Source organism: Lutra lutra, chromosome 8, assembly GCF_902655055.1.
Source record: "Lutra lutra chromosome 8, mLutLut1.2, whole genome shotgun sequence".
Classification (NCBI taxonomy): domain Eukaryota; kingdom Metazoa; phylum Chordata; class Mammalia; order Carnivora; family Mustelidae; genus Lutra; species Lutra lutra.
Window position 1 is genome coordinate 18282580 of NC_062285.1, and position 25562 is coordinate 18308141.

Sequence of the window (25562 nt, forward strand, 5' to 3'; positions counted from 1 at the left end):
ACTGTATTTTTAAAAAGATCATTTGGAAACAATGTGAATAATGCCCTGAAAGACAATGATACAGTGGAATCAGGGAAATAAAATTTAAGTAACTATTGTAAAGTTTGGACAAAAGATTTTAGGTACTTAAATTTGGTGACAATTTTGAAGTGAGAAAAGCAGAGGCTCAGGACTAAGCCCCAAGGAATTTCAACACTAAATTAGGATAAAGGAAAAACCAAAAGAAAACTAATAAGAAATGGTCAAAAGAAAAACACAAACAAACAAGAAATGGTAAAAACGACAGAACAACCAAGTTAAGTATAATGTTAGAAAAGGTAAGGGAAAGGACAGGAAAGGACATGCCAGGATGGGACTTGAAAGGAAGGGACAGAGAAAGGAAAGGAGTTTCCAGTAGCTGGAAGTCCTCAACAAAGACAAATATGCTAAGACATCATCCAGGATGAAGACTGAAAAACATCCACTAGATTTGGCAATGTGAAAACTATTTCTGACCTGAGTACAGTAGTAGTTGTAGAGCCAGTAGAAAGTGGTTTAAAAGATAAATCAATGGGAAAACTTCTATTTCTGGCAAGGAGGCCAACCAGGCAACCTAAAACCTCCCTAATTAAAATGACCTAAAAATGAATACTTGAGCCTCTAAGATGTAAGGGAAATCCTTAGGAATATACAGGAAGAAGCTTTTAACAGGTTGCCCTAGAGGAGCCAACCTGTGTTAGTAACCCAGGGGCTTTGGCTCTAATGTCCACAAGGAAAACAGAGGATATCTTGAGCCTCCAATGGATGAAAAATTAAAACTGGTTAAGACATTGTTTATATAGACTTTCCAAGAGATACATTTTTGGGGTAAAGAAAAGCCAGCCCTTGTATGTGCATGCGTTCCCCGCCCCCCAAAACCCTACAAAACATAAAACATAAAAATCACAGCATAGGGAAAGGACAAGGAAGACAGTCCAATTAGATTTGAGCTCTGGATAGGAGATGAAAAGTTACCCTTTGAATTTATAAGCCACAGACTTGCCTTCAACTAGGTTTTGGGTCTGAATTTAACTATGTGCCTAGTAAATCCCAAACGTTAAATTAAGAAGGGTCCAGGTGATACTGTCACTTGAGTACACAACACAAAATTTCTCTGAAGGGATATATCCTTAACCCAGGCTATAAAATGAGTTCACAAACCAAAATCAGAGAAGACAGAAGAAAATGATCCCCTTCATCACAAATTAGCAGATACAAACATTATTGACTGTCCTCTAAGAACCTTAGAAAATAAAGAGCAGAGATTATGAGATAAATATTGTAAATTATTTAAAACCTATGCAGAGGAATCAAAAGTACATGCAGGAAAGAAATAAGTCTACATAAAAAAGAAGAACCTGGCATACCCTGCTGTGGTAGACAGTCTTGTAGTGACATCCACCCTCCAGCCCGAGGTTCCCTTCCCCTGACAGTCAAACACTAATCAAGGTCCTACTATGAAGAACTGTGTTGATTGAACTAAGGTACTGATAAGCTGACCTTAAAAGAGATGGAGTATCTTGGATTATGTAGGTAGACCCAGTGTAATCATATGAACTCATAAAAGCAGAACATGAAGGGCAAGAATCAGTGAGAAATGCAACAGGTAAAAAAATAAGAGAGATCCCACAGAAGGGGAAGTTAGAGAGACTCTAAGCGTACAAAGGATTCAACTCACCTTTACTAGCTCTAAGACGTAGGGACATGTGAAAAGATGGGATAAAAGCCTCAAGGAGCTAAGGGAGACCCTTAGCTATCAGCCAGAAAGGAAATGAGGACCTCAGTTCTGCAACTGCAAGGAACTGAGTTCTGCCAACAACCTAAAAGAGCTTGGAAGTGAATTAATGCCACAGACTCCTAATAATAAGAGCCCAGCGAGCCAACACCTTGATTTTAGCCTTGTGAGACTCTAAGCAGAGAAACCAGCTAACACAACCAGACTTCTGACTGTGTGCTAATAAATTTGAATGCTTTTAAGTTGCTAATTTTGTGGTAATTTGTTATGACAGCAATAGAAAACGAATATAACGCCAGAAAAAAAGGAAGTGTTCAAAGAATAATGGGGATATGCCAAAGGACACAGTGCCACCTTAAGGGGCTCCCACTAGCTGACCAGGGAACAACTGGAGCATCACAGTAAACCAGTCATAACCCACATAAATCTGTAGGTCCACACTGATATAAACTGAAAGTGTCATAAAGAATGGGATATTTATATAGTCTCACAGTTAATTCTACAATACACATACGAATTATAAAGGAGAAAAGAAAGCCTTTTCATTAAAAAATGCCTGATTACGTGCCATCTGATACATGCAATGGAAAGATCATATGTATGATATCCTGCTCCAAGAACACATGACTCTAATAATGAAAAAAAAAAAACAACTAAATCCCAAAATAAGGAGCCTATAAAATTTTGAGACAACTGTCAAAATTTGAATAGCATCTGAAGAGTAGATGGTAGTAACATGGTGATGTTAATTTCCTATTTTTGATCATCATACTGTGATTTTACAGGAAAATGTCCTTGTTTGTAAAGACTAAGTGTTCAGGGCTGAAAATGGCACTCTATCTGCAACTTAGTCTCAAACAGTTTAGGCAGATACAGTTCTCTATACTATATACTAGTAAGTTTAAGACTGTTTCAAAATAAAAAAATATTTTTAGATATGAAAAAAGGGCTACATGTTCTTAAAAACAAGAAAAAGAAAAACCAAACCAGACCAGGTCCATTTCAGAAAGGAACACAAAGAATTCCAAAAATTGAAAAACACATTCACTAAATATCTTTAGTCATCAGGCAGGTAAAACGATAAACTAATAGAGCTAAAGAGATGATGAGTGAACACAAAAAGATCAAAAGAAATTACCCAGATATAGCACAGAGAAATTAAGAAATGGAAATTATAAAAGAAAGATTAAGCGGGGCTCCTGGCTGGCTCAGTGGGTTAAGCCTCTGCCTTCAGCTCAGGTCATGATCTCGGGGTCCTGAGATCCAGCCCCACATCGGGCTCTCTGCTGCAGGGAGCCTGCTTCCTCCTCTCTCTCTGCCTGCCTCTCTGCCTACTTGTGATCTGTCTGTCAAATAAATAAATAAAATCTTAAAAAAAAAAAAAAAGATTAAGGGACACGAAGGACGGAATGAAAGTCCAAATATATCTAACAAAAATTTATTGAAGAACAGAAAGAATAGGAAGAATCAGTATTTTTAAATATAATGGCTTCAGCTGTGTCCAGAATTGAGGAAAGACATGAATTCTCTCAATCAGGAAGCAAAGAGGTCCTAAGAAGAATAAAAGTCACACCTAGACATATCACCCAAAACAAAGAGAAAATCTTAAATGAGTGGAGGCAGAACAGTTCAAGGGGTAGGTATTAATAGGAATGTGGGATTAAAGGAAGGTTTGGGTTCTTTTGTGCTTTTTCAGGAAGAGGCAGAGACACGAGAGCATGTTTAGATGTAGATGAGCCAAAAAAAAGTGATGGCGAGAGGATAAGGCAACTAAAATGACCAGGTCTCTGATAAGGCACAGAAGGTTGAGTTCCACAGTACAAGCCTAACTGGATTGCAAGCAGGACTTGAGAGAAAGAAAAGGGGATGGATACAAACCAAGGAGGTTTGCAGAGAATTGGATGATGAAAAGATGAAATTTTCAGGCAGTAAAGGTTTAAAAAAAACAATCACAGCGAAAAGTAAGAGGTTCTTAGCCAAGCAATTTAAATGTCAGTCAAGGTTAGTATCACAAATCTATAATGATATGAATGTGTACATGGTGTGCATTTTTTTTCTATAGAAACGCTTACCTCAGATGAAGTATAGAAATATAGGTGGTCAGGTTAATGAAGGAGAGTATTTCAACTAAGAAGAAATGAGACTTACCTAAAATATCAATCATAAGCCACATGACAAACATCTTTAAGTTCACTACACAATGATTTGTTTCCCGTTTCTTAAGAAAATTAAAAGGAAGGTTTAGTAGGAAAAAACTGCCAACTAAAATGAAGAATATAATCTCATTAGGTGCAGCAGCTATTAAAACAATCTGCCATTCTTCATTAAAGGCTTTCTAGAATTTAAATAAAAACATGTGAGTAATGACCACAATCAATTTTTAAAAATGAAGACAAGAAAAAAACTACTCTCAAACCTAGTATTTTAACTATAACCATAACATAACATAACCATAACCATAATAATTTGTCTAACATTTTATTCTGCTATTATTCATTTATATTTCTGCCTCTTCAAATAGAATCTGGGGACGCCTGGGTGGCTCAGTTGGTTAAGCGGCTGCCTTCGGCTCAGGTCATGATCCCAGTGTCCTGGGATCGAGTCCCACATAGGGCTCCTAGTTTGGCAGGAAGCCTGCTTCTCCCTCTGCTTCTGCCTGCCGCTCTGTCTGCCTGTGCTCACTCGCGCTGTCTCTCTCTCTCTCTGACAAATAAATAAAATCTTAAAAAAAAAATTCACAAAATAAAATCTGAGCACCATGAAAACAATATAAGAAACTGACAATCCTTTGAACCATGTATATATTATTTTATGCATTATATAATTTGTTGTTCTTGGTTTGGTGTCAGGGAAAACATATCACAGATATATTTCCAAGTCGCTAGATAAGATACCTAAATATCATTTGATAACTGAATCCAAAAGATTCTACAAGAAATAGGACTGTAATCTTTTTATTTCCACTACTTCCAATTTTTTTTGCTATGGTAATTACCTCTGTTAAATCTAGCCTTTTCATACCTTGTACCACACCTCCTTAGAATTGAACTTACTTCTTTTTTTTTTTTTTTGAAATTACTTCTATATAGCCCTTGTATATCTCTAAGAAGGACTTCATCTTACAAGTCCATGTTTTAGAATTCTTTCCCTTCGCTATTTTAAAATGTCTCCTTTTAATGAGTCTAGATGAGGATTTTTCCTTCACTCTTTTTCTTTGACCACTTCAATCTAAGATTGCTCATCTTTTTTTTAAGGAAGAAGTTTCTTTCTTATGCCTTCAGATTATTTCCTTCTCTCCATTTTTCTCTCTATCCCCTTCTGGGGCTCCTATTATCTAGAGTCTATTTCTAGTCTCCATATCATATTGTTTTTAATTTAAATATGTATGAAACCCATTTATTATTTTGTTTCTCATTGTATCCACTGTTATTTATCCCATCTATTATGTTACTTTAAAAATTACCCTTTTCCATACCTAAAATTTCTACTTGTTTCTTTCAAATATTTGCTTTGCTTCAAGTTATTATGATCTTCCCTCATTTTTATGTTGTTCATTACAGTGATTTATTTTCATTACAGTGATTTATTTTCTCTCCATAGTTTCTTTAGGACTGATCTGAGTAGAAAATCAAATGTTCTATTACTGCCAACATGAATTAAGTATTCTTGGTCTTGGGGTACCTAAGTGGCTCAGTCAGTTAAGCATCTGCTTTTGGCTCAGGTCATGATCCCAGGGACCCAGGATGAACCCTGCATCAAGCTCCTTGCCCATCAGAGAGTCTGCTTCTCCCACTTCCCCTGTGTGCTCTCTCTCTCTCTCTCTCTCCCTCACTCCCACTCTCAAATAAATAAAATCTTAAAAAATATATTTTTGGCCTCCTAAATCTCGACACACCCAGAAACAACTCTAATATAAGTTTTTCATACACCTTTTGAATGAAAATATTAGTTGCTTCAAATAATACAAGCATAATGACAAAAAGTCTGAGAAGCATGATTCTAAATACCTAGCTGTTTTTATATAAAAATACTGTTTTGTCAGGAATAGGCACATATACATATCCAAAGATCCTTAAATAAAATGACCCTCTGGGTGTGAAACAACTAATACTGGCCATCTATAGAACCAGATCACGATATAAGACATGGTCTCTAACTGTAGGTTTAATCATCAGAGAAGCTGGGACATAGATTCTGCAAATCCATGACTAGAAATTAATGTGAAAGGAAACTGCTTAAGAAAGCAATCAACTGCATTATACAGAGAAAAAGAACATTATCAAGATTGTGATAATCATTAAAGATGATCTAACTAATTGTACTTATTCTGATGTCAGATTCACCAACCAAGCAACTTCTCAATTATTACTAGTTTTCCCAAGATTACTTTAAAAAAGAATAAGATAAGCAACAATTGGCATTCTTGACAATAATGTTTTGATCACAAATGATTAAGGGACATTCTTCACTTTTCCCACATTGGCTTGAGTCAGTCCACCTGATCAACTCCAGGTATACTGACAAAACCAAAAGACTAGTGAGAATGTGGGATTTTGAAAATAATAAATCTGGCATAAAAAGTCATGTCTAGGAACCTTCAAATTAATTAGAAAAAATATTTAGAAGGTACCACTTGGTGACTAATTCGGTTAGGAGTAAGCAGAGAACAAAATGAAAGACACAGTCTTGATAAAGAAAAGAGAGGAGACAGCTTCTCAGGTAACACTAAGGATTACAAGAAAGAGTAAGCATAGTTTTTATAAATATAAAGGTATCATTATTTATCACTATTATGTAATTATTAGAACATTTTTCTCAAGTACACTAACAGAACAACACTTCTGTAAACACACTCAAGTTATTGATGTATACCTGAAAGTAACCATTTCTTTTGGGGGGAAAACCTACTTCTAAAATTTCTACTAATTTAAACATTCATAAACCTAAAATTACAGTAAAAAAACTAATTTTTTTCTTCCATGCTAAATGTTTCCACAGCTACTCCTTGTCTTCCTTCAAGTTAAACTTTTCTACATGTTCATTTCATCTGTCCAGTTTCTTTGGTTCATCAAATATTCATCTCTTGCATCCTAACCTATCTTTCCAGAGTCCTCCTTTCCACCTACTAAGACTCTCCTATCTTAAAATAAACCCGATTCACCTCTTTGTCTTCTCTACCAACCTTGCTTAGCCATGACCAATCTCACAATTTACTACTTTAACCCCATCTGGATTTACTTCTAATTCTCCTTCACACCTAAACTCTAACCTCATCCATTCATTTGCACCTAAACATCTCCACCTCAACAGCTTACTGGCAAACGAATACCTACCCTCCCCAGCTACTGCCATTCAATTTATTGAGAATTACTACCCGTTCTTCTTGGGTAATATAAGTCCTACTAGTCTGATTGCCATTACCCTCACTCAGGCCCTCAATACATTCAGCTACATTACAACAAAAATCTAATTGGTTTCTCTGTTCTCTAGCTCCTTTCAATATCCTTATATGCTACATCCAGATGAATCTTCCTGAATAACAGATTTTATTTTTTTCCCCAACTCAACTATTTCCCAACTACCAACTATTTTCAACTCCTTTAGCTAGTAGCTAGGGCTATTATTTTTCATATATTTCATGTCAAATGTCAGTATCACCATCACTTTACACACCTATGTGTCCTTGCGCTACTTGTATTCCAGGGACTGCAAGTCTAGCCCTGATCCCTATCTCCAAATAGCTCTATTTTAACCTTTCTTTAAGCATCAGGTGAAATGTTACATTTTCTGGATCGCTCATTTCCTCAGCTCAAAGTAAGTTTCCATGACCTTGAACTTCTTTTATATTGCAAATCATTAAAGAAGTTATAACTGTATGTCTTGAAATTATTATTTACATACGTATTTATCCTTTTAGATTTTATGTTCCTGAAAGGATCCATTTGCAGTATAATTATTTTCTCAAAGTAAATGACCATGATTTTAGATAAAGAAAGATCTTTATACTTTTCAAATGAAAAAAAGGCAAAGAAACTGTTGAGAAGAAGTTCCATAGTGCAGGTATCCCTAGCTGGCAAGATAGTTTCATTAACACGTGAAACTGAGGTTTTTAGGGGAGGGACAGGGGTGCAGTAGATGCATACATTAGCTGGGTTAAGAAGAGTGGATTCAGAATACACACACTCACTCTCAACTGATCTAGAAATATTTGAGAAACACATTACAGAATCAGAAAATTGTTATAAATCATAGAATATGGTCTCAGATTCTTCTTTTCCTCAGTGAGAGAGAAGGATCATAGATGTAAAAAGTGGTCTTAAAAATCAAAGGTCTAGGCATCTAGACTCTGTCAGGTAAATAATTTTAGAAATCCTAAAATCCATCCTACCATGTCTTAGACTATATGACAAATCCAAAAATGTACAACAATAAGAACATGGTAACAGTTCACCCCACCAACCATCCAGAATTATGGAGAATTCCTTTTAGTTACCATTTTTGGGACTACAGATACTACTATTGTTTTATATGAGGAGGTTTCTAAACTACATTAGGATTAATTTAACACTGTTACCCTTAAAGCCAAGTTTGAATTTGGTACATACCTATGAATTTAAGTTCCTGCTTTGTTAGTGTAGAATTGTCATCTCTGTCTAAAGAAAAGACATACTTTAATTTTGAATTTTTAATAACCAGTTTCTAAAAACTACCATACAGGTATAAGTTGAGAAATTTAAGACATTATAGGGGGATAAAGTTAAAAAAAAAAAGGGGGTTAAAGTAAAACAAAACAAAACAATAAAAAATAAACACAAAACTATGGAAAATTTAAAAATCATTATAAATTTGTTTTCACTAAAATAAAAAAAGGCAGCATTCTAAATAGACTGTTAATGACATTACCATTTAATTAATTTAAAAGTAATTCTTATAAATTCACTTCCATTTACACTAATCCCTTCACTTTTCAGATTCTGTCTCTCTTCCAGTTTCAATGCGACACTTAAAAATTCATTTTGCTTTGTAGTAGTTAACATGCATACTGAGAATTACTTTTTCTCCCCAGTGGCTGATTTACCATCCAAATGTTAATATCCTTCTGTGTTTATCACTTAAGAGTCTCTGAAGCCCATCTTCCAGAAACTTAGAGTGATCCAAGAGACAAACAGCTTGGCTGACTTGAAATGGAAGCAGTCTTACTGTCTTATCTAAAATACATGTCTTAAACTACTTAGCAAGGCTATACACTATTAGTCAAATTCCTTTCTGCACAGGAACAAACACTGGAACAAACAGTAGCATTTGCTGCATCCTGGAATGTAACAATGTATTGTATAAAAATAAAGAATACTCCCAACTATATCAAGTGAGAAGGAAAATCAAGTCTATTGTGATTAAAAAGAAATTAGATCTAGAATGATCTAGATCAATGGTTCTCAATCTCCACAATGTTCATAGTAACAACTTCTCCTATCAGTAGTATCTCATTATGTATAGTGAATCTCAAACGATTAACAGGATATGGTTATGCCTGAGTGCTCATCTCTTGTTCTTAGACCCCTACCTTCTTAATGCTTGCCTGAAATAAAGAAGGGACACATGTAAAGAACAAAGATCTCGTTTCCTACAACTATTATGACAAACCTGAGTAGGATTCCATTCTTGAGGAAGAACATTCACCCGTAAAATCAATTAGCATTCATACTTATTCTCAATCCTATAGCAGATATTTATGAATAATTGGATGACATTACTTTGCCTCCTCCATCAAATGAGATTTGTTTAATGAGCATGGTCATGACAAACTATAAGTACCATAATTAAAGAAAATTTAAAAGCATAGTAAATGGGGCAAAGAAATCAATTAGCAATATACTGCTGGTGAAAATAGATCTAAGCTCTTTAGCTACTTTAATCTACTATTCAAAATTATATTAAAAATGAGAATTGCCAAAACAAACGCACGAGCAAATTCCATTACTGCAGCAAAGAAAAAGTTACTACTCTGAGAGAAACAAGAACTGCCTAATGCAAAGTTTAATTCCCAAAGAAAAGGAACATATTACCAAGAATATATTAAACCTCCTCTAGGACTGTGTAGGAACTGACAATGATGTAACACTTATGGAGATCGAGTAGATGACAAGCTAAATGCCAATGAAATAAAGATGAATAAAACCCAACTCCTACTACTCTAAATGAGTTTATAGTCTAGTAAGAAAAACTGGTAAATAAATTGTTAAACAGCCTAAAAAGTATTAGAGTAAAATCACAACCTGGAACAGAACAATGAAAACCAGACAAATATATGTTAGATTTCAAATGGACTACAGAAGTAACATATAGGGGCACCCGGATGGCTCAGAAGGTTAAGATTTTGGCTAAAGTCATGATCTCAGAGTCCTGAAATCAAGCCCCGCAGTTGGGTCTGTGCTGGGTATGGAGCCTGACTGAGATTCTCTCTCTCCCTCTTTCTCTGCCCCTCAGTCAAGCACCCAACTCTTGATTTCAGCTCAGGTCATGATCTCAGGGTCATGGGATGGAGCCCGACATCAGGCTCTGCACTCAGCAGGGAGTCTATTTGAGATTCTCTCTCTCCTTCTCCCTCTGCCATGGGCTCGCACTCTCGCTCGCTCTCTCTCTCTCTAAAATAAATAAACAAATCTTTAAGATATTTAAATGACTATTCTGTCTTTCCAATTTGCCTTAAAAGTTTCCAAAATTTACTACAAGATTTTTACGTTATATCTTTGTCCTACCTGTTCTCTTTTTTCTTTTACTGAGACAATAAGCTTAGTATTATTTCTCTAACTCTTAAAGCTTTCTCAAGTTCTCTGGTCACATAAAATTCATCCCACTGCACCTAATCTGTTTTTTTTTTTAATTTATTGGTTTAAGTGTTTTCCTAAAAGTATTTTTCTTTGTATTGATGATAATCTTATTTCCTTATCAGAAAGTACCACTTTCAAGAGTTTCTGTAATATTATATGGACACACCCAGAAGAACCACCACCATTAAGTCCTAAGATCCTTCCAAAAAATATCAAATTAGGATATATGTTTAACACTCAACACTTACGGCTATTAATTAATACACAGTACTTCCTTGGTTCTTAAACCTTCATTAAATTCTTTAAACAATTCTCAGTGAGGTAACATTTTAATTTTATAAGGTTCTATATAATAAAACATTTTCTATCACATACTAGAGAATAAATAATTAATCCAGTCTTCAAAACTTCACAAAGCCTCAAATGTCTAACGGAAAATGTTTTGTTGTTGTTTCACAAAGGTGAGACAAATATGACTAAAATAAATATGACTAAGATATAAGTCACAGAACCAAATAAACAAAAATTGCCTAGAGAAGCAGTAGATACAGACTGAAGAAGAGCATTAGAACACTGCATATGAGAACCCAGAAGTTTGTGGTGTTTGCTTAAGAATAATTCCCTCAAAAGTTATCAGAAAAACTTTTGCAGAGGCACAACTATGCTTACTTTTAAAATCTTTCAGTAGATAAAGAAGGAAGATCATACCAGCAGACACTACCGAAGTCTAAATTATAGATTTTGCAGAGAATAGTACAGAATGAAATTACAAGTAGGTTATACTAATGAAATATAAACTTGAAAAGAAGAGATGAGACTGGAGAGTCTAGTAAGAGGCAGATTGTGAAAAACTCCACATGCCATTCTAAAATATATTCATTTTACCTCATAAATACCAGACAATTCTTAAGAATTTAAGTAAGACAGTAACATGGTCTGATAGGCGTTTTTAAATAAGCCACTGATTCTGGTGGCACCTAGACAATCAGCTAGATAATGAAATGAAGGTTAGAAGGTTGCTGAAAGAGTTCAAATGGCAAATTATGTAGGAATACCGAAGTAGAAGCAATGAAAACTTAAGTTTTCCTTTACAGGAAAAAACCAATGATTACTAAGGAAAAACCTTTAAAAATAATAATGACAACCAAGAAAATGAGAAGGCAGAGTTTATTTAACTCTCTAGCATAACCAATCCAGGTGACTAAATCCCCACAGAAATAAGGAAAACAGAAGCAGGCTTTGAATGGGAATATATAAGAGCAAGAGAGATTTATTAGATTGTTGGAAATGAGCCTGGAACTCAAGAGAAAATTCTACATTGGTGAACCTAAAGGTTTATCAAATTTTATCTTTTCAAAGAACCGGGTCTTAGTTTCATTGATTTTTTCTATTGTCTTTTTAAGTCTCTAATTTATTTTTGTTCTAATCTTTGTTTTTCCCCTCCTTCTAAAATTCTGGACTTCATTTGTTCTTTTTTTCTAGTTTCTTGAGGAGTAAGTTATGTTGAGATTTTTCTTGTTTCTTGAGGTAGTCATTAATTACTAAGAACTTTCCTCTTAAAACTGTTTTTGCTGCATCTAATAAATTTTAGTATGTTGCATCTCCATTTTTATCTCAAGGTAACTATTTCTCTTCTGATTTTTTTCTTTGACCCATTAATTATTCAGTAGCAATGCTGTTTAATCTTGACATGACTGTCAATTTTCCAGTTTTCTTCCTGTAATTAATTTCTAGTTTTGTGTCACTGTAGTCAGGAATTATATGTGTAATATAATTCCAATCCTCTTAAATTTATTAAGACTTATTTGATGGCCTAACATATGATCTATCTTTGAAAATGTTCCATGTGCACTTGAGAAGAATTAGTATACCCTTTTGTTTTTAAATGGAATGTTCTACAAATTATCCGTTCAAGTCCATCCAGTCTAATGTGTTAAGGCTGATGTTTCCTTATTGAATTTGTCTCAATGACCTATCCAATTATGTAAATAAGGTGTTAAAGTCCCACACTATTACTGTATTAATATTTCCTTTATATACTTGGTGCTCCTATATTGGGTGCATAAATATTTATAATGTTTTATCTTCTTGTTAGATTAACCAGTAATACCTTTTTGTAATAAGGCGGTTAATTAACCATGAAGCAGATACAGTAGGCAATATAATGGCTCCCTCCTCAAAGATGCTCATGCCTTACTGCCCAAAACCTATTAATATGTTATCTTAAACGGCAAAGGACTAAACAAATGTATTTAAATAAAGAAGCCTGACACAGAGAGACTATCCTGGAATCCTGGATTGTCTAGGAGAGCCCAATCAAATCATCCAAGTTGTCATTAGTTTTGAATCTGGGAATCAGAGGGCAGAAGCATAAGAGAGACTCCACCCAAAACTGTTGGCTTTGAAGACAGAGGATGGTGCTACTGGGGTGGGAGGGGGGCAGGCGGACTCTAAAATTTGGAAGAAGTAAGGAAACAGATTCTCCCCCAGCACCTTAAAAAAGGAACAAAGCCTGCCAACACCTTGATTTTAACCCAGTGAGTCCATGTCAGACTTCTAGCCTATAGACTGTAAGATGATAAATTTATACTGTCTAAAATTTGCAATAATTTGTTACAGCAACCATAGAGAATGAATATAGAAGATGAAATGTAAATTCTTTTTCTCTTCCTTTCCCACTGATAAGTTTTAAGCTTTTCATTGCTTAATACTCAATATAATAAAGAAAAAAAGGTAAAATCTAACATTTAACACCCTATATCCCCAGTAGGATGGTTATACCAAAAACAATCAAACAAAATAATAGGTGTTGGCAAGGCTGTGGAAATACTGGAACCCTTGTGCACTGCTGGCGGGAATGCAAAATGGTGCACCCACTTATGAAAAACAGCATGACACCCTATTTTAAAATAGAACTACCATATGATGCAGCAATTGCATTTCTGGGTAAAATGACAATTCAAATAGATATTTGCACATCTACTTTCAAAGCAGCTTATTCACAATGATCAAAAGGTGGAAGCAACCCAAGAGTCTCTCACCAGATAAAAGAGTAAATGAAACAATGGTATATACAAACAACGGAATATTATTCAGCCTTAAAAAGAAAGGAAGTTCTGGAGGCATCTGGGTGGCTCAGTCGATTAAGTGTCTGCCTTCAGCTCAGATCATGATCCTGGAGGCCGGTAATCAGGCCTTACCTCAGGCTCCCTGCTCACCGGGAGTCTGCTTCTCCCTCTGCCCCTCCCCCCAGCTCATGTTCTCACTCCCTCTTTCTCAAATAAATACATAAATATTCTTTTAAAAAAAGAAAGGAAATTCTGATACATGCTATAACATGGATAAAGCTTAAGGATATTACGCAAAGTGAAATAAGCCATTCACAGGAAGACAAATACTGTAAGAGACTATTCATATGAAGTATCTAAAATGGTCAAATTCATGCAAACTGCAAGTAGAATGGCAGTTGCCCTAGGAAGAGGGGAAGGGAGAAATGGGAGCTGTTGTTTAACTATAGAGTGTCAGTTTTATAAGATGAAGAAGTCCTGGGACTGGCTGTACAACTATGTGAATATATTTAACACTACCAAACTGTATATACATTTAAAAATGGTTAAAATGGCAAATTTTATATGTATTTTATAACAATTTAAAAAAAGAAACTAACACCTGAAAAGAAAAAAGAGAAAAAACATGGATTTTTTCCCAACTAAATCCAAGTGATTCTTCCTCAAGCCACCATAGGCAAAATATCACTTTACCAGGTATCATTCCTATGCTTGTCTTTGTAATTAAAATATAAGTCGAGGGGTGCCTGGGTGGCATAGTCGGATGAGTGCACAATTCTTTGTTTTGGCTCAGGCCACGATCTCAGGGTCATGAGATGGAGCTCTCAGCAAGGAGTCCACTTGGGATTCTCTCTCCCTCTCCCTTTCCTCTTCCTGCTCCTGCTCTCTCTCTCATAAATAAATAAAATAAATCTTTAAAATGAAATGAAATTTAATTTAACTTAAATTTTTAAAAAGTCCAGAGCAATTATCAAGAAATTAAAAGCATCCAAATTGAAAAAGAAGAAGTAAAACTGTCACTACTTGCAGATGATATACTATATACAGAAAACCCTAAAGACTTCACAAAACAAAAAAACAAAAAACCTGTTAGAATAATAAACAAATTCAGTAAAGTGGTAGGATACAAAATCAATATACCAAAATTTGTTGTGTTTTTGTACGTTAAAAACAAACTACCAGGAAGAAAAATTAAGAAAACAACCCCAAGGGTGCCTGAGTGGCTCATTTGGTTAAATGACCAACTCTTGATTTTGGTTTAGGTCATGATCTCAGGGTCCTGGGATCAAGCCCTGACTGGGCTCTGCACTTAGCAAAAAAGCCTGTTTGAGGATTCTCTCTCTCCCTTTGCCCCTCCTTCCACCTGCACACTCTCTCCTTCTCAAATAAATAAATCTTTTTCAAAAACTCCTATTTATAAGTACATCAGAAATAAAATACAGGGCGCCTGGGTGGCTCAGTGGTTAAAGCCTCTGCCTTCAGCTCAGGTCATGATCCCAGGGTCCTGGGATCAAGCCCCACATCAGGCTCTCTGCTCAGCAGGAACCTGCTTCCTCCTCTCTCTCTGCCTGCCTCTCTGCCTACTTGTGATCTCTGTCAAATAAATAATAAATAAAATCTTTAGTAAAATAAAATAAAATACATAGAAATACATCTAATCAAGAAGGTGAATGATCTGTATACTGAAAACTTTAGATATCAATGAAAGAAACTGAAGACACAAATAAATGGAAAGATATTCCATATTCATGGATTGGAATAACTAATATTGTTTAAATGTTGATACTACTCAAAGCACTCTACAGATTCAACTCAACCCCCCATCAAAATTCCAACAGTACTTTTCACAAAAATAGAACAACCCCAAAATCTGTATGAAACCACAAAAGACCCTGAATAGTCCAAGCAATCTTGAGAATAAAGAACAAAGCTGGAGGCTTCACGCTCCTGATTTCAAACTACATTACAAAGCCCTAGTAATCATAACAGTATGATATCGGCATAAAAACAGACACAAAAATAAATGAAACACAATGAAGAGCTCAGAAAAACACCCATGTATACAGGGTCAATTTATTTACAAGAAGCCAAGAATATACAAGGACAGTCTCTTCAATACGGTATTGGGAAAACTGAACAACTACATACAAAAGAAGGAAACTGGACCACCACCTTACACTGTACAGAAAAATTAACTCAAAATGGATTGAAGATTTGAATAATATAAATTTTCAAACGACCATCAACTCTTAGAAGAAAACATAGGCAGTAAGCTCCTTTATATTAGTCATGATATTTTGAATTTGACCAAAACAAAAACAAAACAAAACCCCAAGTAAAGGATACCAAACTCAAAAGGTACTGCATAAAAAAAAATAATAAAATGGTACTGCATAGCAAAGGAAACCATCAACAAAATAAAAAGGCAATGCATTGAATGAGAAAACATTCTCAAATCTATATCTGATAAGGGGTTAATATCTAAAATACATTTCAAAAACTCATATAACTAAGGGTGCCTGGGTAGCTCAGTCAGTTAAGTGTCTGCCTTTAGCTCAGGTCATGATCCTGGGGTCCTGCGATCGAGCCCCATGTCAGGTTCCCTGCCTAGCGGGGAGTCTGCTTCTCCCTCTGCCTCTCCTACCACCAACCCCCTCCCTGCTCATGCTTTCTTCCGTGCTCTCTCTCAAATAAATAAATCTTAAAGTAACAAAAACAAAAAACAAAAAAACAAAACTCCTATAACTTAAAAGCAAGAAAACCCCCAAACAATCTTACTAAAAAATAGGCAGAGGATCTGAATGGTTATTTTTCCAAAGAAGACATACAGATAGCCAACAGGTATATGAAAAGATACTTAAGATCACTAATCATCAGGGGGCGCCTGGGTGGCTCAGTTGGTTAAGTGGCTGCCTATGGCTCAGGTCATAATTCCCATGGTCCTCAGGAACCAGCCCCTCATCAGGCTTCTTGCTCATTGGAGAGCCTGCTTCTCCCTCTCCCTTTGTCTGCTGCTCCCTCTGCCTATATCCTGATCTCTCTTTCAAATTAATAAAATCTTAAAAAAAAAAAAAAAAAAACCAAAACAATAATCAGGGAAATGCAAATCAAAACCACACTGAGATATCGCCTCACATCTGTTAGAATAGTTATTATCAAAAAGTCAAGAAGTACTACTAAGTGTTGGCCAGGATGTGGAGAAAAGAGAACCTTTTGTGTAGTGTTGGTGGGAATGTAAAATGGTACAGTCAAAATGGAAAAGTCTGCAAGTTCCTCAAGGAACTACCATATGACCCAGCAACTTCATGTCTGGATAATTATCTGAAGAAAATGAAAATACTAATTTGAGGAAATATATGCACCCCATGTGCACTGTAGCATTACTAATAATAGCCAAGGCATGGAAACAACCTAAATGGCTATCAATGGGTGAATGGTAATAAAAATACGCTATATGTACATACAACAGAATATTATTCAACTATAAAAATGAACAAAAGTTTGTCATTTGTGACAATGTGAATGGACCTAGAGGACATTATGCTAAATGAAATAAGTCAGATGGAAAAGATAAATATCATATGATCTCATACATGGAATGTAAAACAAAACAAAACCAAAATATTTCCAAACTCACGAATATAGAGAACTGACTGGTGGTTGCCTAGGGAAAGGGGGGGGTGGATAGGAAGCAAAATGGATGAAGGAGGTCAAAAGGTACAAACTTCTAGATATAAAACAAAGAAAGACAAATATAAAAGTCCATTATTTATTTCACTTTTCTAGATTATGTGACTAAGAACACATAAGTATCTGAGTATACTACCACAGTGTTTTCTCTCAGACACAATCATGTAAAACACAAAATGTTAAAGAAAATGTGTTCATTATATTAATCCCATGACATTAATTTCATTCACCCATACAGAAAAACATGACAACAGTCTCATTAAATTGAAACAATCCAGTACTTTGTCAGCTAATAATGGTAGAGGATTTGGGGGGCAATTCACAACTGCTCCCCACAATATCTCTTTTATTTCAAGCATACGCTTTATTCAAACTTTCAGCATGTCTCTAAATTCTATACTCCAAAATTAAAGAGTAAGATTTAACCATGCAAACTGAAAAAGATGTTAAAAACTCTTGTTTTTATACTTCCCCATGGAAGAATGACAATATATTTAGTTTATTTTCAAGAATGCTTCCAATTCCTTTTCCTCTAGATACCTAAAGTTCAAGAGCTCCATGTTATCTGGAAAATTCATTATTTGAGACTCTGCAGTTCCAGGTTACACAAGGAAGCAAGATTTAGAAATAAAAGTACTCATTAATAAAATGATCATCTGTAAAATGTGCTTCCCATCTTGACCACCCCCGCCCTCAGAATCAACACAAGTGTCTATGTCTGCTCATCATACCTTTAGTCTCTTGCTAGCTATAGATCTGTAAACATCTGACAATGTAATCCAAACAACACAAATCAACTACATTAAACCACATTACCAAAATATGCAAGATTTCATAAAGTTAATAAAAAAGTGCTTAAAAAAATGTGCTCAAAACTTCTTTGGATCACATGAACTATCTTAAACAGAAAAGTCATATAAGTTAATCATCGAAAACAATCAACAAAAACGACACTGAGTTCAATTTTTTTTGATCACTAAAGTATTAAAGAAGGGTCTTTAAAATTGAAGAAACACTCAAACATTTATGCAAAAATGACTTTCATTATATTGCAAAATTGAAAAAAGCTAGCATTTTTGTCTCATATCCTGATTTTAGAGAGCCCAACTCTGCAGAAAATGCATCTCTCCCCCGTAAAAACCTGGTTCCAAACTGGACATCTAAAAGGGTATCTTCCATTTATTCAGTATGTAAAATATAGGGGCAAAATAATAAAAGTATTATACACACTAATATTTTTAAATCCCCCAAACAAAATTCACATTTCAAGCTGGAAGAAGCAGCTAATTCCTGACGTAGGTACCAATTACTAACTGCATTGCCAAAAGAGAGCTCAAAAGAACTAGAGAAACTATTTACAAAAATAGAAAAAAGACTTTCATGAAGTTAGAACAACACTATTATCATTTTGCCCTACAAAGAGACAATAAAAGCTAAACTGATGAACTATATTGACCTATTATCCTCCTGTGGGCAATCTACAAAAACTTTTCACTAAGGGGCTTAACAATTGACTCACGGCAGAGCTGGATTTCATCTTATCAATAGAACATGCAAGCTTTCAATCGGGGTTCTCTATAAAAGGCAACCTTTGTGATAAATGAACCACCAGAGAAGATTCTAATAAAACTTACCATTGTGTATTGCATTCAGCAACTCTGAGAAAGCTTTTAAGTAAGGAAAAAAGGACTTCAGGTTAAGAACATTCTCAAACACACAAAAGAAATACATAGGCATAGGCTGAATCAGTATAATAAAATCTCAGTAAGTCTATTATGTATCATTGTTTGAATCATTAAAACTGCAATTTTGGCTCAGTTTTTACATGTAAAAATTTCTAAATATTGTATTTCATTTGCTAATCTATCACCTAATAAATTTAAGTAAAATATTAGATATATTGTCATAATGGTAACAAATTTTCTTAGTAATAAAATATATACGTAAAATTACTTTTAAAAAGCTGTTTGTTTAATAGTTTTTGTAATGTCTTTCTTGGTAAAAGTATCAATAGGATGCAATTCTATATTGGTAAATCTACCTCAAGAATTGTACACTCACTAACATTATAAAGAAAAACTCCATTTTATCATCTAACCTAATCAAACATTCTATTTCTTAGACTTCAGTATAATAGTCTTAACAGATATAGAAGCTGAAGCAAGAAAGCTATCTAATGCCAACATACAAATACTGAAAAATTATATTAACATTAAGATCAGCGGAAACCAAATTCTGAAAATATTACTTCAACAGGAAACAGAAGTCACAATTCTGCAACTGAAGCACCATATTAAAAAGCCAAAAATAATTAAAATTTGGTCACAGTGACTCTAACATGGATCCTGAACACAGGACAAGCAGCAAGTTCTCTGTATAGGAGAAAAAAAAATCTACTCAATTAAGAACCATTTGCATAGCAGAAAACTGAAATTTAGAGGTTCATTGGTGGCATAATATAATAGAAAAAAACATTAAAGTAGAAGTCAAAAAGCCTGGGTTACCAACCCAGTTCGACAACTTACTAGTTGTTGGACAAGCTCCATCATGCCGATACTGCATGGAAATTTCTGTTGGGAGGGAGGAGAAAGGAAATCAGCAAGGAAGTTGCCAGTGACTCAAGACAGAAAAAGAAACAGGCCAGAAAAACAGGGAAACATTCACCTACAAGTGTAGCTGAGAAGGGCAAACAGAAAGGTGGGAATAGAAATTATAAGCCAGTACCTGGGATGTGATGGGTAGAAGGACCAAACATGATAGAATTCTCACAAATCTTTAAACAGGATAGTATGGGAATGTGTGTGTGTGCAAAGAATGAGGAAAACACATAGGGCTTACAAATAAATATGTGAGACAAGTGTCTAAGAAAAAACAGATTTATAATAAGAGGGAGTATAGTTAACACACTAATGTGTTTTATATAATTCATTAGATAAGAACAATTTATCAAAAACATCTGAATTCCGTGGTCAATCCATTTACTATTCAAGTACGAAAATTATTTCGTTTATACCTGAGCAGAAATCTATGACTTCTATCACAGCATAGAGCATGTTAAACTACACTCTGTTTACTTTCTTGTACCTTTCATTTTTTACGACAATAATGAATGAATAAACCATTACTCTTACTCTTTTGCTCCACCCAAATGAGGAGAACAAGCAGAGGATGACATGAAGCAATATAAAAGCAAAAGAGTGCTGAGAAAATGAAAAATAAATTTCTATATGACATTCCAAATGAAAAAAATAACTGATAAAACTAGGATCAAGTCTGTGACTCAAAGGACCTCGCCTGTTAATCTTGAAAACAGTAAGTACTCCTTTATGGTTAACACTATTGATCCAATTTTTCTTAAAAGAAGAATATCTGGAATTATTCTGGATACTACTTAACCAAAAACATGACTTCTAGAAACCATGCATACAACAGAGTCTTCAAGGCAACCATCACTCACATATCTACCCATACGCATACCTCAGAAGTCAAGTCCAGTCATGGGCCCACTCCAAACGACTTGAAATAAGAAAGACAAAGCAAGGCAGAGCAAGCCAGCACTCACTTTTAATCATTTACATTAGATACTGTTCAAGAATCAAACCTTTAGACCAATTTAGTGTAAGTCCTTTCCAAATGGCACTCAAAACCAAGACATGGCAGGAGAATCTGCCATCTTTAATGGTCATTAACAAATTCAAGTGATATTTTAAAAGGGAGTGAGGGCTACTGAAGAGATTGACATGGTACATTACAAAGGAAGGGTAACCTGTTTAGAGTGGTGGCAAAAAATAATCAAAGGACACTCATAACAATAGAAGGATTTTTTTCAGTGGGGGAAGAAACTATAATATGGCTATTCTGTCCTTTGATCTGGGACTTTTGTAGAAAGACATCCATGGTACAGGGCCAGCAAATTTTCAAATCATCAAGAAGAAAACAAAAATCAGAGGATTTTTCAAGGAAACAAACTGCAAGGTATATTATAATCTTAGTTTTAGCAGCACCCAATATCCTATGACTTTCATTTATGACCCAATATAACCAATTTATATAAAATCATGAACCTGAGCCATTAAGATGGGTTTAAAGTATATTCAATAACTGTATCTACTCCTTGGTCTACAATACTGTATTAGTTACTCTTGTGAGTTTATTAGATTAATCTTTGTATCTTCATGATTCCCTTATTTGTTAACAGAATCAGTCTATTCCTAACTAAAATATTTTACCAAGGAAAGATGTCTCAATTTCATTTTATTAACCTAAGTGGATATATCTCATAACAACCAACTCATAGTCACATGGGTTCAAGTTAAACTTTCATAACCTTCATATTTCAGAACCCAGAACAAACCTCTCTTGAAGTATGCCATTCATATTAATAACTCATCTCCCTGAAATCTGTAAGACTTTATCACAAAATACTTGGGGTCAGAATCAAACAACTACCTTCCTAGAATCGTCTTTCATAGCATTTATGACCACTAAAGAATTCCATCACTAAAACAGATTTCAAGTATCTTAACTTGGAAAGGTATGACCAAATTATATTAAAGAACTAGAGACTAAGATTTTTAAAAAACAGGCAAACTTCGAAAGGACATAGTAATGTTAATGCTAAATCATCAACTACTTATCATTTAATGAATACCAGATTTTTCTCAGAGAAAATAATAAGATGTTGATTTTTATGAAGAAAAAAATTTCTTCATAAACTTTCACTTTAGTAAATTATAAACTCTCTTGTAATATGGTTGATAAATAGGAAAAAGGAAAAGGACAAATACAACATGTCAACTCTTCCAAATGCTGTACTAATTTTCAATGTTCCAAAAGTCCTACTTGTTTAAGATCTCAAAAAGAATATATAGGAAGGAATTCAATTAAAAGCTTAATATTGGGGCGCCTGGGTGGCTCAGTGGGTTAAGCCGCTGCCTTCGGCTCAGGTCATGATCTCAAGGTCCTGGGATCGAGCCCCGCATCGGGCTCTCTGCTCAGCAGGGAGCCTGCTTCCTCCTCTCTCTCTGCCTGCTTGTGATCTCTCTCTGTCAAATAAATAAAATCTTAAAAAAAAAAAAAGCTTAATATTATCTATACACCAAAACTTACAACCTTTAGAAGCCACTTAAAACAACACACCGATTTCCCCCATTTTATGCAAGTCATTGTAACAGTAAATCACTTATTAGAATGTACTTCAACTTATTACAAGAAAAATCTTACAATACAAACCCTTGATCAGACCTGGAATGTATAGGTGTTTTCTGGGTTTCTATTCTGACAGGACCTGTGATTCCTAGAATAAATATCCTGCTTCATATATGCTACTATAATTTGAGTATGTCATGATAGAATTTTGATTACTGTTAAGTCAATGCTTCTAACAATTTTAAGATAACCACATCGTAAGTACTTGATTCTACTTCTGCTATATATCCTAGTTGTGGTAAAGCTGGAGAAATTACAACAGTAATAGTAGCTGCCTTGCCTATTTCACAAGATTATTCTTAGAATAAATAAGATAGTAATTAAAGGGTTCTTTAGAAACTGTTAGGTGCTCTCAAATATATTACCATTAGTGTAAGCTGATGGAAGCAAAGTATTTTTTTAATGTCAACAAAATTCTTTTAATAGTTAAGTGGCCAGAACTAAGTACAGGATGCTTATTCTAAGACCAGTAGCCTGTTAAGTCTAATTTCTTCAGCTTGACATTCAACTTTCAATAAACCCATCCTGCCCTACTTAATCAACATTACCTCCAACTATCCTGCCAATTAGATGTCCCTATTAGTTTTATCTCTGAAATATAACTTTACTTTCTTTTCTGTTAATATTGCTGGACTTCTTCTGCCTACTCCAAAGTACAATTTAAATTCCAACTTCTCCATGGTCTTTTCCAACTTAATTAACACATCCTTAACTGGTCTATAATACTACATGAAAAGCTTTACAAATAATTTCACTTGCAATCTAACTATGAACACTTGGAAGTCAAGTACAAATCACAGCGGATATTACTAACTATATGATATGTTCTCAGTGATTACTAACAGCATTCATTTTTTTTAATGTTTACCATTTATCACATACAAAGTACTGTGCTAGCAGTAAGGAGACAGTGATGAACATGACACACACAGCCCCTAGCCTCATGAAGCCAGGATTAAATAGTGTGTTTTACAGTCTAACATCATAGCCAACAAATGCTTGCAAAGGTCACCTTCATCATTACTAAATCATCACCCTATCATGAAAGCAAACAAATCTTTTGGAAAGGGCATCATACAAAAATAATTCTTGGTAACACAGTACTTGGTATACATTGCTTCTTCCTACTTATTTATGTGGGAAGAAAGTTTCCTGGTTTTACAGCTACTAAATGATATCTCTATCTAAAATCAGTTGAAAGAAAACTTAGCATTTTCATACTAATGGGAGATAGTATTGTTGAAAGTGAAATAATTGGCTCAAATTTTCTCACAGACTCCATTGCTTAAAGTACGAATGACATTATACTAGGGTGGTTGAAAACCTTCATCAGCAAACACCCCTTGAATTTTGTAAGTGAGGGTCTCTGGAATCAAGGAAAATGCATTTTTCCACCACTTAGAGCTAAGAGAATTCTGTCTCTGTTTCTTCATCTGTACGAGAAGTAATAATACTCAATGCTTGTCAAGTGCCTAAGACAATTGTAGTACATACTATGTTTCAACAGTAGTTAGCAATTCTTAACTTAGTTGAGTAAGAGGACATAATTCCTAAATACCCACAGCATTTAGCCAGTTTCTTCTAAGTAAGAACAGACTTTCTAACACTAAGTTTATCAATAGGGTGTGATCTGATCTGGTCATAAAACTTTTATTAAAATGTATAAAATTAGGGGCGCCTGGGTGGCTCAGTGGGTTAAGCCACTGCCTTCGGCTCAGGTCATGATCCCAGGTCCTGGGTTCGAGCCCCACATCGGGCTTTCTGCTCAGCAGGGAGCCTGCTTCCTCCTCTCTCTCTCTGCCTACTTGTGATTTCTGTCAAATAAATAAATAAAATCTTTTAAAAAAAATGTATAAAATTAAAGAATATATTATCTCAAATAGTTTTAAGTAACTAATCTTAGTGCACAATTATGGCTTCAACAAAATGTAAGATCTTCAGTTATTTTTAAGCACACTTTTAAGGGAAAAAAATCCTAGGAAGTCTAAATGTAAGTCATTTATTTCCATGAAATAATAATATTTATAGGAGTTTCTCCCTAAATTTCGTTACCTAGCAGTGAGGTAAAAGGGATATAAATTCATGCTTTCCTCTCATAGATGTAGCACAAACACTGCCCTCTGGAAGTAATAATTGTGAAAAGAACACTATTTCTCAAGGCTAAAATCTCTCTAAATCTGTAACAGGTAGGAAACTTTTTTCATAGATGTAAATCAAGATTTTAATTCCATTAATTTGAGAATGTGTATTTCGAATAGCATCCACATGCAATTTGTGAAATTCAGTAATTTTCAGACTATGCTTCTAAGTATAAGAAATCAGTGAGTAATCTTACAAAAACAAATTCAGGCTTAATTTTCTCAGTAAGTTATTCATCTGATTACTGTGTATCTTGCTAAAAATCGGTATGAACTCCATTTTTTCTGAGTAAATTTGTCTAAACTTATTTTTTTGTGACCAGGGGCCAGGGTGAGTTGTTAAGTCTTTCCAGCCTGAAAGAAAAGATACGAATATACATAAATGAATATACATAAAATGTATATCCAAGCATGCAATATAATTAAGTTTTTTCAATGGATTTATTTCTCATTACGATTTGTTTTATTCCCCCCTAAAATAGTGGTTGTCAACCAAGAGTGATTTTACACTCTCCCCTCAAACCCCCAACATTTCTTGTCACTACTGGGGGGGTGAAGGGGAAATTTGGGTGCTATAGGAATCTAGTGGGTAGAAGCTGGGAATCATGATCAATGTCCTAGACTGCACAGGACAGGACTGCACTACAAGGAATTATCCCAACCGACATGTCAATAGTGCCAAGACTAAGAAATCATGGTCTAGTCTAAAACCATCCTTAACGCTTCTAATAAAATAATCCTGTCATAGTTTCTACTCATTTCTCAAAACCGAACATACAACTTGTCCAAAAGGTCCAAGGTGGCACTGAAGCTATAGTAGGAAAAACAGAAAGAGAAAGAATCAGCCGCTGTGATCTTGGGCAGCTTATTTTAC

General features: G+C 34.8%; 1 protein-coding gene across 1 annotated transcript in view; it reads right to left on the bottom strand.

Moving 5' to 3' along the window:
• The window catches only part of MLLT10 (MLLT10 histone lysine methyltransferase DOT1L cofactor), a 238510-nt gene that overhangs the window by 38715 nt on the left and 174233 nt on the right, over nt 1-25562 (bottom strand). The window contains 4 exon segments of the mRNA XM_047743592.1: nt 7897-7961; nt 8359-8406; nt 18977-19009; nt 19868-19912. Coding sequence (XP_047599548.1) covers nt 7897-7961; nt 8359-8406; nt 18977-19009; nt 19868-19912 — 191 coding nt within the window.